Here is a 12,510-nt window from a genome sequence, read left to right on the forward strand (position 1 = left end):
TTATGTCTTATCTTTGCGCTCAACATTCCCTAATGATAGCTGTATAGTGATATCTACCATATTGCCAATCAAATTTGTACTTTATTTTGAGCTTTATATTGTATCTTACCTAACATATAAAAGGAACGGTTATATTAAAGATGATGAAGAAGAAGCTAACAGACCGACAAGATCTCTTGAAATATTGAAATAAACTGCATCTTCATGTACTACGTGTTTGCATGTTAATAGTTCTTCAGATCCATTAATAACCTGTTCATGCAAAATTCAGTCCAGGGCATTTTACAGGAAATTTACTCAATTTGGTTTTAATCTGAAATTTACATAATTGTCCATATGTGTACAGTCTAAAGAGCAAAAGGTCTTACAAATTTTTAATGGTACATGGAAGAGAAGAAAAGATTTTATAAATTGTCAAAAGAGTGTTGCTATCAATTTCTGTCCGTGATTGTAGAATCTAAGGCCCGAATTCACAAAGGAGGTTTGTCGACAAACCTAGGTTTATGTGCATCATATGACGTGTTTTTATGCGTTTTTACAAACCTAGGTTTGTAAAAACTCATCAAAACGCGTCATATGACGTACATAAACCTAGGTTTGGCGACAAACCTCCTTTGTGAATTTGGGCCTATATGTTGGGTAAATGGTGTGTATCATTTCAGACTCTGTATAGTTTTGTAGGAATGTAATATAGAAAGATTAAAAAGAAACGTCACAACTTTTCAAAAAACAATAATTTTCTTTGGATGCATTACTTCTTTGTAATCTCAGTTCACCTCTCCTGTTTCTCTCGCCTCTCTTCCCCCTACCTTGTCTTCTCTTTCTCTCATTTCTTCTTTTACACCTCTCTCTCTCTCTGTCTCCCTCCCTCCCCCTCTCTCTCCGTCTCCCTCCCTCTGTCTCCCTCCCTCCCCCTCTCTCTCCGTCTCCCTCCCTCTGTCTCACTCCCTCCCCCTCTCTCTCTGTCTCCCTCCCCCCTCTCTCTCCCTTCTGTTTTTTTTTTCTCTCACTGTTGATTTGTCTTATCTGATTGACCTCTTTTCTCTGTCTCTGCACAGAGCTATCTACACACAGAGTTTGGCTAACTTGGTTTCAATTGACCCGAACATGCCGTATTCACTTTTGTGCCTGCCCTACCTAGCAGTAATGACCAAATTGTACCCAACTCGAACCGGGCTGGCCAAACTCTGTGTATAGATGGCTCTGTCCCTGCATGGTCTACACTGCCCTCTATTTCCCCCTCATCTTCTCACTTTTTTACAAACTGCACCTTCGGAACGAATCTACAGACACAGAACGATGACAAACATCAAACTTCTTAAAAACAAAACTCTTCTTTTGAGAAAAAAAAGGAGTATAATTTATTGATAGATCAATTTCATCCACATATTTGAATGAAACAAAAATAAAATGAATCGTATGGCAAAATGTCAGCTCGATTTTGGGTCCAAATATCAATTTTTAGATTTGTTTTTGTAAGTTGAAAGATTTTTCAGCTCTATAACACATCCACTTGTGATCCGAGCAATTAGTCATGGGGCTACTTACACAATTGTGTGTGACTGATACATGCACACTGTTGTGCACTTTGCAAATGTTGTTACCAACTTGTAGACAAAAGATTTTGCCCTAAGCCAAATGTTGCTGATAATAAATCACTTTATCGTGAAAACTACAGAGCAATTTTGCATAAGATTGACTGTATTGTTCTTCATACCCTTTTTTCACTAGTGCCCCAAGTTTAGAATCGATTGCACGTTTTAAACTAGGTTGATGATTACGATGTTGATATTACTGATTATGATGATGATTTTTATTATCATAAACTAATAAAGGGATGTTTAAAAGAACATGACCATTTTAAGTGATTATCAAGATCAGACCAAGATTTTGATAAGATCTGCCTACTTCGGGTAACAGTCTTTTGATCAACCAATTGCCAAACTATCAAACTAATGGGCTCGCAAGCTCAGACACCAACTGACAATGGGGAAAACTTTGTTCATTCCGAGTTCATCCTTGACAAATGATCAACTCTTAGTACTTAACCACTTTCCTTGGCCTTGCAGATTTCCTTGGGGATCTTTCCATCTGTCCCTCCATTTCCTCTCCCTTTCTCGTCTTCTCTGGTGTTTTCTCCACCCCCTTCACCTCCACACCCACCCCTCCCTCCACCATTTGTTCTTTACTGCCCGATCCCTTCTCCGATTCCTCCTCTTCAGGGTCCTTTCGTGATCGTGTCTTTTTCAAACCAAGTAACACTTTCTTCTGGGGTGATCTGTTTACCGGTTCTGGTCCTTCTTGCCTTACGTCCACTTGAACACCTGTGTTAACCTGTCCAATGTCGCATGTGCTCGCTCCACCATCGCTAACCAAACCATCACCGTGACGATGATCGTCATGGTTACTAGCATCATCCGAGACACTCCTCCAAGCTGTCACGTCTTCTTCTGGCATGACCGACTTCTTCGGTCGCCCCCGTCTCTTCCGCTTTAAAGAAACAGTCTCCTCATCTTCACTCCTAGCCAGTGTCGATGTCTCAGGAGAAAAACACTCATCATCAGATTCAACGAAGGAAATCCTTGCAGTCTGTCCTATGGGAGATTTCCCCTTTTGGGGAGATTTCCCTTTTTGAGGGGATTCCCCCTTCATCGAGCTCAACTCGTCTCCCTCACTCTCAGTCCACCTATCTTTCTGCCCATCAGATTCAGACATGTTCTCCTTCTTCTTCCTCCTCCTCTTCCCATCACTGATTTCAGCCTCGCTCGTAGATGACCCCCTCTTCCTCTTCCGACCTCGCCGTTTGCGTGGTGATGACCCTGTGTCCTCCGTTGCTGATGTTGCGCTTCCATTTTTCTCACTCATATCATCGCCGGATGTTTCTGCTGTAAATAAATCCAACTCGGATTTCTTTGATTTCTTTTTCTTCTGCTTTTTCTTCTTCCCCTTATCTTGTTTCTTCTCTGAGCTCTTCTTTCCTGTGAAAAAAAAATCAACAATTAATATATAGATGCTGAATGTGAAATCCTGACACATACAAGCAACCCCAGTATTATTCCAAGAAAAGACTACAAACCAGCAACCTTAATACCAACTTAGCTTGAAGATTAGAGGCTCTGAATAGACTTTAGATAATATGTAAAAAGCAATATATTTCAATTCATATCCGAGTGTTGTGCATGAAGAAAAATTGGCCTATTTCTTCAAATTTAAGTGAAAAACTCCAAAAGCATAGCTTAAATTGTTGGAATTCATAATAGATGTATGACATTATATAATCAAATATTCATTTAACTTTTAAAGAGCACAATGGTAATTTATACAATAAACAGAGCATATTGATGATTGACTTTAAAGGGATTGCGTATCTTTGTCTCAGATTCTAAACAAATTCCTAGATTTAGCTCAAGCTGCAATCATAATTATAAACCTTTAGGTCAGTCAGGAATCCCATGACTTTAGCGAGTCAATCGCCTGTCTGATTATCAAGATATTTATGATTGGAACCGTTTTCCCAACAGTTTTTATAACACAACAGTCTGTTAGGTAAAATGAGTATGGTAAAATCGGTCTCTCAAAGATTTTTTTACTTTTTTGAAGCATTTCATGGTCATCTTGAAGCGCAATTTATTTAGGGCTTCAATATTACACCATATCACAGACACTATTAACACGTAGGGCCGAACATCTCAGATTTGTAAAACTGGAAACGTTGACATTGTTAAACAATGCCTTGAAGAGACAGGAACAAGAATGACCTCCTATGAATATTATCCTCACCTTTAACCCCTTTCTTAGCAGCTGATTTTTTTGCTCCTTTCTTCTTCTTCCTGCCTTGCTCAACATCAGAGTCTGCACAGAAAGATTAGAATGAGTATACAACAATGTGGAATGTAAATAGATAACTGTACAAAATTGCCTAAAGGAAAAATACCTTGAGATACTAATACAAACTTCAAAAAAACATGTAACAACTTAGTCTCAAAGATTACGGGATGCAAGTGTGCATGGGTGATGGAAACTGTATGGAATTCCTTACAAAATATACTTCCAGCTATGATGAAAATGATAATTTTAGAGTTAATCTTACCATGGGACATGTATTACTCTTTGGACATAAGCATCAATACTGCCCAACAAGAGCGATGACTTATCAATTCTTTGACAGTCATTGATTCGTTCAAATGAATGTGGTCACTTGCCGGTTACGAATGGCAGGCTTCGATATTTACTCAATCTAGCAAACAATTTTTCTGAGGTCATATTTATTACAATTTTTGAAAGTTTTATCCACCAGCATGTTGTTGAATACTATTTTCAATTATGTAGGGACCTGTTGGTTACGAGCAGATGATCATGGCAGGCTGTGAAATTCTACGAAACTAGAAGCTATCTAGACAGTACTTCAACAGAAAGCTGGATAGAGACACTCTGTCACATCAAGCTACGAGAAAGTTTATCATCATCTCACAGAATTCTGCTCGAATACCGCATCAAAATCAGGTAGGCCCTACAGCCCTTATGTTATGCCTGTTGCACATGAGACGTCTTTCTGATTGCGTCAGTTTGTTGTATTGATAATGATATCAATTATTTAGGAGCGCTAAAACAAAAAATACCTTTTCGCTTACCAACGAGATAAGAAATTGTCACTAAGGACGAATGAGGTGGTCTGGACGTGTTTTTTTTAAAGGATCTCATATGGAGAGATGAGGAGAGAGAGAGAGAGAGAGATGTATGGCAGCAGATAGATATTAAGAAGAGAGGGAGACGAGGTATAGTCATGTAAAAAATACATGAGCTGGACAGAGGGATAAAAGAGGAATCGGAATGCATGCACTTGGAAAGAGAGAGGATAGTATAAGGAAACATGGTAGGGGTGAAATAAGACTACAAAGGGCAAAGGAAAGAGCTAGAGAAAATTAAGGAACATCCCAAGACAATAAAGAGGGAGAACAGGAGCAAGAGGCGGGAATGCGAGAGGGTGAGAGAGTAGAGAAAGAGCTACAGAGGCAGAGACAGAGCTCGGGAGACAGATCAATAGAAGAAATGGGAGGCAATAGAGCAAGAGAGGGAGAGGAAGACAGATCGAGAGAAGGAGAGGGAGGCAATAGAGCAAGAGAGGGAGAGGAAGACAGATCGAGAGAAGGAGAGGGAGGCAATAGAGCAAGAGAGGGAGAGGAAGACAGATCGAGAGAAGGAGAGGGAGGCAATAGAGCAAGAGAGGGAGAGGAAGACAGATCGAGAGGAGGAGAGGGAGGCAATAGAGCAAGAGAGGGAGAGGAAGACAGATCGAGAGAAGGAGAGGGAGGCAATAGAGCAAGAGAGGGAGAGGAAGACAGATCGAGAGAAGGAGAGGGAGGCAATAGAGCAAGAGAGGGAGAGGAAGACAGATCGAGAGAAGGAGAGGGAGGCAATAGAGCAAGAGAGGGAGAGGAAGACAGATCGAGAGAAGGAGAGGGAGGCAATAGAGCAAGAGAGGGAGAGGAAGACAGATCGAGAGAAGGAGAGGGAGGCAATAGAGCAAGAGAGGGAGAGGAAGACAGATCGAGAGAAGGAGAGGGAGGCAATAGAGCAAGAGAGGGAGAGGAAGACAGATCGAGAGAAGGAGAGGGAGACAATAGAGCAAGAGAGTGAGAGGAAGACAGATCGAGAGAAGGAGAGGGTAAAAGAGTAGAGAGAGAGAAATAGATGTACTAGAATACAAATAGAGAAACAGATCAACTACCCCCTCTCCTAGAGGGGGCAGACCAAGAGAGGGGAAGGGAAACAGAGCAAAGGAGGGCTACAAAAGAGAGAGAGAGAGAGAGAAGCAATGGAAAACGATGCATTCAATATTTCCAGCATAAACAGAATTGAATATTTACTATAATGGAGATAAAGAGAAGTTATAGACATGTAAACAATTCTATGTCCGTGGGAGAGACGTAAACATGGCATATAACTTGGCTGAATAACTGGAAAAATATAAACGTCTGGGATGGAGACTAACATCATAGAAATGGGAAGAAGAAGAAGTCCGAGCGGACGAGCGGACGTGCTTTTCAGAAGCTCTCTAGGAGCTTGTAGATTTCTTGTAGAATTTTGCCAATATTGTTAAAAATTGCCTCAATACCGGATATTTTGGGACTGTTTTGCTTCTTTATACTGTTGAACTTTGGATTGAAACTATAGTGGATTCATACAAGCCTATACTTAGGATCAGAGTCAAAAGGTAAGCAAGTCTTGTGGGCTACTAACACATACCGCACCCTTAATTACACGGTAGACTGCACACAATTGAATTTCCCGCCCTTTTCAGGCAACCAACCAGGTCATGGCCGGAGTGACAAACACCGGCCAGGGCGAAGAGCCACCTCTTTTACAACCCAATGAAGAAGATGAATTTCGAACTGTAAAATACTCTCATAGGAGCAAAAACCGAGAAATAAACGCAGGCGCGAAGGAAGCATTGCAATTGAAAATCTTTCAATGAGAACAGAATCCTCTTCCTCAGAAGACCAAAATACAACCCAGAACCGCCAATCGGAACTCAAAGTCTTAATTACCCCCATAGATAAATCAAAATCGCTAAAGAATGTGAATCCCATTACTATAGCTAGAAATATCCGTGAAGCTTGTCCGAACCCTGTGGAATTTATCAAACCCACAGCCCAAGGTCTCCTTATCAAATGCAAAAACCAGAAACAAGTAAAAGCACTATCTCAAATTAGTAACATAGGAACCACCCCAGTAAAAGTTGCAGAAAAGCAGCAAGTTGTGAGAGGGGTCATATATGGAGTACCTACAGAAATGACTGATGACGAAATTCTCAATGAATTGAAACACCAAGGAGTAATTGATGTAAAAAGAATCATGAAAAGGTCCAAATCAAATGTAAAATCAATTGAAATTGAAGAAAGCAGACCCAATCTTATCCCAATGAGGAGTGTTATTATATATGGTGGCCCTGAAGGGACATCGCGAATAGACTAAATCGTGAAAAATATGCGATAAAATTCACGATATCGTCAATTTTATCGCATATTTTTCACGAAGAAATTCACGAAATTGACGATATCGTGAACTTTATCGTGAACTTTTCACGATGAAATTGACGATATCGTGAATTTTATCGTGAAAAGTTCACGATATAAAGTTCACGATATCGTCAATTTTATCGTGTACTCTATCGTGTACTCTATCGTGTACTCTCCTGACGGGCGCTTCGTAAACAAAACCAGCCCTAGCTGGGGGAGACAGAGAGAAGGAAAAAAGGGAAAGGGAAAGAAAGAATAATAAGAAGAAAAGAGGGAAACGGGGGGGGGGGGGGGGGGGGGGGGGGGGAAGGGCTCTTGGGGGGGGGGGGGGGGGGGGGGCCTCCTCCTCACTCCCCCCCCCCCTCCCCGCCAAAAAATAAATCAGAGAGAGAGAGAGAGAAGGGAAAGGGAAAGGGAAAGAGAAGATAAAAGGAAAGAAAGAAGAGGAAGAAGAAGAAAAGAGGAAAACGGGGGAAGGGCGAAGGACTCTTGCCCCCCCCCTCCCCCCCCCCCCCCCCCCCCCCCCCCCCCCCCCCCGCCAAAAAATAAATCCCTTTCCCTTTTTTCCTTCTCCCTGTCTCCCCCAGCTAGGGCTGGTTTTGTTTACGAAGCGCCCGTCAGGAGAGTACACGATAGAGTACACGATAAAATTGACGATATCGTGAACTTTATATCGTGAACTTTTCACGATAAAATTCACGATATCGTCAATTTCATCGTGAAAAGTTCACGATAAAGTTCACGATATCGTCAATTTCGTGAATTTCTTCGTGAAAAATATGCGATAAAATTGACGATATCGTGAATTTTATCGCATATTTTTCACGATTTAGTCAATTCGCGATGTCCCTTCAGGGCCACCATAATTATAGCATTCAACCGTACAAACCAGCAACATAACAATGTGCTATCAACATTTTGAGGTTAAACTATACATTCCCCCGTTTTGAGGTGCTTTCAATGCCAACGCTACGGCCACGGCATAGCTCAATGCAGAGCAAAGATGAGATGCGTCAGATGCGGGGAAGACCACAAATTTGAGGAATGTAACCGAAAAGAAAGACCGATATGTATAAATTGTGGTGGGAACCATTCAGCAGCCTTTGACGGCTGTCTTGAAGCTAAGAAAGCCAAAAAGATACAAATAGTAAAAGTCAAAAACAATCTTTCATACGCACAAGCTGCAAAAATACAGACGGAGCAAGAAAAAGCACAGCAGAAACCACAAGCCAACCTCCCTGAATCACATCCCTCCCTCGATGTCAACTCAGATAACCTCCCTCTTCCTCCCCGACCAGTGAGGTCATCCACAGCAATCCGCCCTGAAAACGCCACCCCGCAACTTGATCCCCAGCCCTGGAACACCCCGCTGCAAAAAAACGCACAGAGCAGTAAATTAATAGATAAGGATGGAAAAACTGAAGTAGAACTAGAAGCCCTCCCTCGAGGTAACCTAGTAACATTAATGAGTGATGAGCAAATAATCTCTTTCATTACGCAACTTGTTCTCACTTTTACGGATGGAAAATCCGAGAAGGAGATTTCATCCTTAGTGAAAGTGGCAGCTGAGAGACTGCTCAAACAAAGAGTAAAACATGACGCTAAAGATGTACTGGTATAGCATAGTAATGATGATGACAGCGCTAACCATATTACAATGGAACGCGCAGGGACTTCTTAATCACGGTCCTGAACTTATAAAATACTTAGATTCATATAAAGATGTAAAGTACCATTTAATTTGTGTTCAGGAAACATGGTTCAATGATGATAGAATATTGCAAATCCCTGAATATACATGTTTTATTAGAAACAGGGAAAATCAATCTAAAGGAGGGTGTGCCATTTATGTACATGATTCCATCAACTATGAATATCCTGTCAATGACGAAGAATTCGAAATACAACATATTAAAGTTCATGTTGCTGGATCAAAAATCTCCATAATCAATTTCTATAACCCTTGCAAAAAATTAAACGAGATTGTTTTGAACAGGATGATTAACAAACTAGAATACAATCTATTCCTTATAGTTGGGGATTTCAACTCACATAATCCTGTGTGGGGTAGTGCAAAGATAGACCAAAATGGGCACACAATTGAAAATTTCACACATGACAATAACTTTATAATTTTAAACGACGGAAGAGGAACCAGAATAGATCCACGCACTGGGAAAATGTCATGTTTGGATCTTAGCATCACCTCCCCCAAACTATCTTGCTTATGCTCGTGGGAAGTTTTGCGGCACACCCTTGGTAGTGACCATTTTCCCATCTCCACCCAGATATTATTGGACCGAGCAGGGAAAGTAAACAGCAACAGCGAGAAGATAAATGAGGAAACAACTTGGTCTTTTTAAAAATTTTGATTGGAACACTTTTGCCGAAAAATGTGAACATAAAAGTGAACATAGTGGCAACTATTCCGACCCTACGAAAATGTATAAATGTTTTATGAAAAGTTTGTCAGAGACTATTAAAGAAATAATGCCACAGAGGGGAAAGAAAAAACATGACCCTGTACCTTGGCGGACAAAAGACTGTACACAAAGTATCAAAGAAAGAAACAGGGCTAATAATAGATTAAAAAGACACATTTCAATAGAAAATCTAAATACATATTTGAAGAAAAAATCAGAGGTACAAAAAACTCTACGCTAAGCAGAACGAAATTACTGGCAAGAATTTTGCTTAAGACTCAACCGCTTTGTACCAGAATCAGCGGTATGGTCTACCATTAAACGGTTAAAGGGGGTATCTGTCAAAAAAACAAAAAACATGTCAGTCCTGATAGAAAATGAAAAAGAAATCACATGTAACAGTGAAAAGACTGAGGCTTTCTCTAGTTCTTCCAATCAATTAGTAATGTTAAAGAATGTCCAGAAATAAAAGAAAACAAAAATGTTGAGCAACAAGTCACGAAATCACTGAAGCGGGGAATGGAGCATATCTTGAATGAACCATTCACTCTTTTTGAATTGCAAAAAACTCTAAACACATGTAAACAATCAGCTCCTGGAAAAGACAAGATCCCTTATCAGGTTTACCAAAAACTTCCTCAGAAAGCAAAACAATATATGCTAAAGGTCATGAACTTGATATGGGATACGGGTAGCATACCTCCCAGTCTGAAACACTCTATCCTAATACCTGTGTTAAAACAGAATAAAGACCCCCGAAAGGTATCGTCGTACCGACCCATAGCACTTTCCTCATGTTTTGCCAAGATACTAGAACGGATTGTGAAGAATAGACTCCAATGGTATGTAGAAAAGAACAATATACTTCCTCCCCTCATGACTGGCTTTCGTAGTAAACGTGGGGTCACGGATAACATTGTACTTTTAGAGAATGCCATCCAAAGAAGCATTAATGTTGGTGAATATACTTTAGCAATCTTTCTCGATATTGAAAAGGCATATGATAGACTTTGTATCAAAGGCCTTATTTACAAACTATCAGTACATGGTATTACAGGTAATATGCTCGAGTTTCTCTATAACTATCTGAAAGAGCGGACTTTCCAAGTAAAGATTGGTAAAGAAGAATCAAAATTATATGAAATGTACAACAGCCTCCCCCAGGGGAGTGTCTTAAGTCCTATATTGTATAATATCATGATGAATGATATTCCAACAGATGAATTAATCACCACATCTATTTATGCTGATGACTGTGTCATCTGGATGTCAGGTAATAACAAAGAAATTATTTCAAACAGAATACAGTGCTATCTGAACACATTGAGTGAATGGTTTACTAAATGGGGCTTTCGCCTTTCACAGAGTAAATCCTTTCCAGTGTTATTTACTAAAAACAATAAAGCTAAATACCCAGAACTGAAATTAAACAACGACACACTTTTATTCCAATCAAAGAAGCATTTCCTAGGACTTATATTTGACAAAAGACTTTCATGGAAGACGCACATAGATGCCGTAGTCCTTAGATGTAAAAAGAAACTGAACATTCTTAGGTGCCTTACTGGGACTACATGGGGAAGCTCCTCGAAATCCCTGCTAATGGTATATAGAGCATTGATAAGATCGTTATTAGATTTTGGTTGTGAAGCCTATGACAGTGCGGCTCAAAGTATAAAGAAATCACTTGACTCCATTCAATATCAAGCCTTGAGAATTTGTGCGGGAACTCTTCCTCTTACATCATTAGATTCACTACAAGATGAACTAGGTGAAATGCCCTTAGACTTAAGAAGACAGATGCTGGCGGACAGATTCAGACAAAAGATTGAAATGCATCGAGATCACCCTGTCATATTAAACGTTAAGCCCAGCTGGCAAATGGAACTTTTGAAGCTCCAAAAGAATAACAAGCCATTTGGATGCAGAACAGAACTAATGAAACATTGTACTATCGAACCTTACACTATACCTAGTTTCCCCCCTTGGAAAATTAATGCTCCAAAAGTGTCGATAGAATTAAGCGAAATAGTGAACAAACATGAAAACCCATCTTATTTACGTCAACGCAGTTTAGAATTGATCAGTACCAAATGGCCAATACAACTACACATCTATACAGATGGGTCAAAGGTTCCAAGTTTTGGAATAAGTTCTGCTTCTTTTTATGTACCAGCATTCTCCTTTCAACAAGCCAAACGATTGGCGGATCACACCTCATCTTTCAGAGCCAAATTGGCTGCAATTGTCCTTGCGCTTAATTGGCTAGAGAACATTAATGTGTATGTTGGCATTGTTATTTTTTGTGATTCCGTAAGCGCCCTGCTCGCCATAAAGGATGAAAAAGATATTACATTTGTAACTGAAATTATTACATTAAGTACAAAATTATCGTATCAAGGAAAACACATACACTTAGAATGGATTCCTAGCCATTGTGGTGTACACGGAAATGAAATGGCAGATTTTTATGCAAAATCTGCTTTACAAAATAACATTGAAATTTGTAATAAATTATCCTTTTCTGAAATAAAGAGTATTATTACCAGCAAGTATATAAAACTCTGGCAAGACAGATGGAATAATTCTGATAGATCTCTTAGACATATACTGCCTACAGTAAATCAACCATATGAATGTAAGTTGAACAGATTTGAAGAAAGTATTCTCCATAGATTAAGAATAGGAGTGATAGGTTTGAACTTAGATCTCTTCAGATTGAATATACACTCGACAGGCCATTGCAATAACTGCATAGGACGTACTGAAACTGTAAACCACTTTCTCACTGAATGCCCAAAGTACATAATAGAAAGAGCTATGTTACTCGTAGAAACTGATTTATCACATCCACAGGAAATCATGACACTACTTAAACTTTCAGAAATAGTTAAACAAAAAGCAATAGTTCGCTTCGTTTTAAGAACAAAGCGGCTGTATCAAAACAATTAAATTGTTGTTGAGGTTTTTTTGTTTTTTTTCTTCTTATCTTCTCTTTTCCTTTTTCTTGCACCAATAAAGCCCACAATACTTGTAACTAATTTGACCTTTTACTTTTTCTAACAATT

The 12,510-nt window shown here is 39.6% G+C and overlaps 1 protein-coding gene across 1 annotated transcript in view; it reads right to left on the reverse strand.

The window, feature by feature from the left end:
* Positions 1-1,315: 1,315 nt before the first annotated feature.
* Positions 1,316-12,510, reverse strand: part of LOC754634 (snRNA-activating protein complex subunit 1) — a 73,973-nt gene continuing 62,778 nt past the window's right edge. The window contains exons 10-11 of the mRNA XM_030990507.1: positions 3,781-3,852; positions 1,316-2,978 (exon numbers count right to left, since the gene is read on the reverse strand). Of these exons, the coding sequence (XP_030846367.1) occupies positions 2,038-2,978; positions 3,781-3,852 (1,013 nt within the window). The 3' untranslated portion in view covers positions 1,316-2,037. The remainder of the gene's footprint in view (positions 2,979-3,780; positions 3,853-12,510) is intronic.

The sequence above is a fragment of the Strongylocentrotus purpuratus genome, unplaced genomic scaffold (genome assembly GCF_000002235.5).
Source record: "Strongylocentrotus purpuratus isolate Spur 01 unplaced genomic scaffold, Spur_5.0 spur5_scaffold_19, whole genome shotgun sequence".
Taxonomy (NCBI): Eukaryota; Metazoa; Echinodermata; class Echinoidea; order Camarodonta; family Strongylocentrotidae; genus Strongylocentrotus; species Strongylocentrotus purpuratus.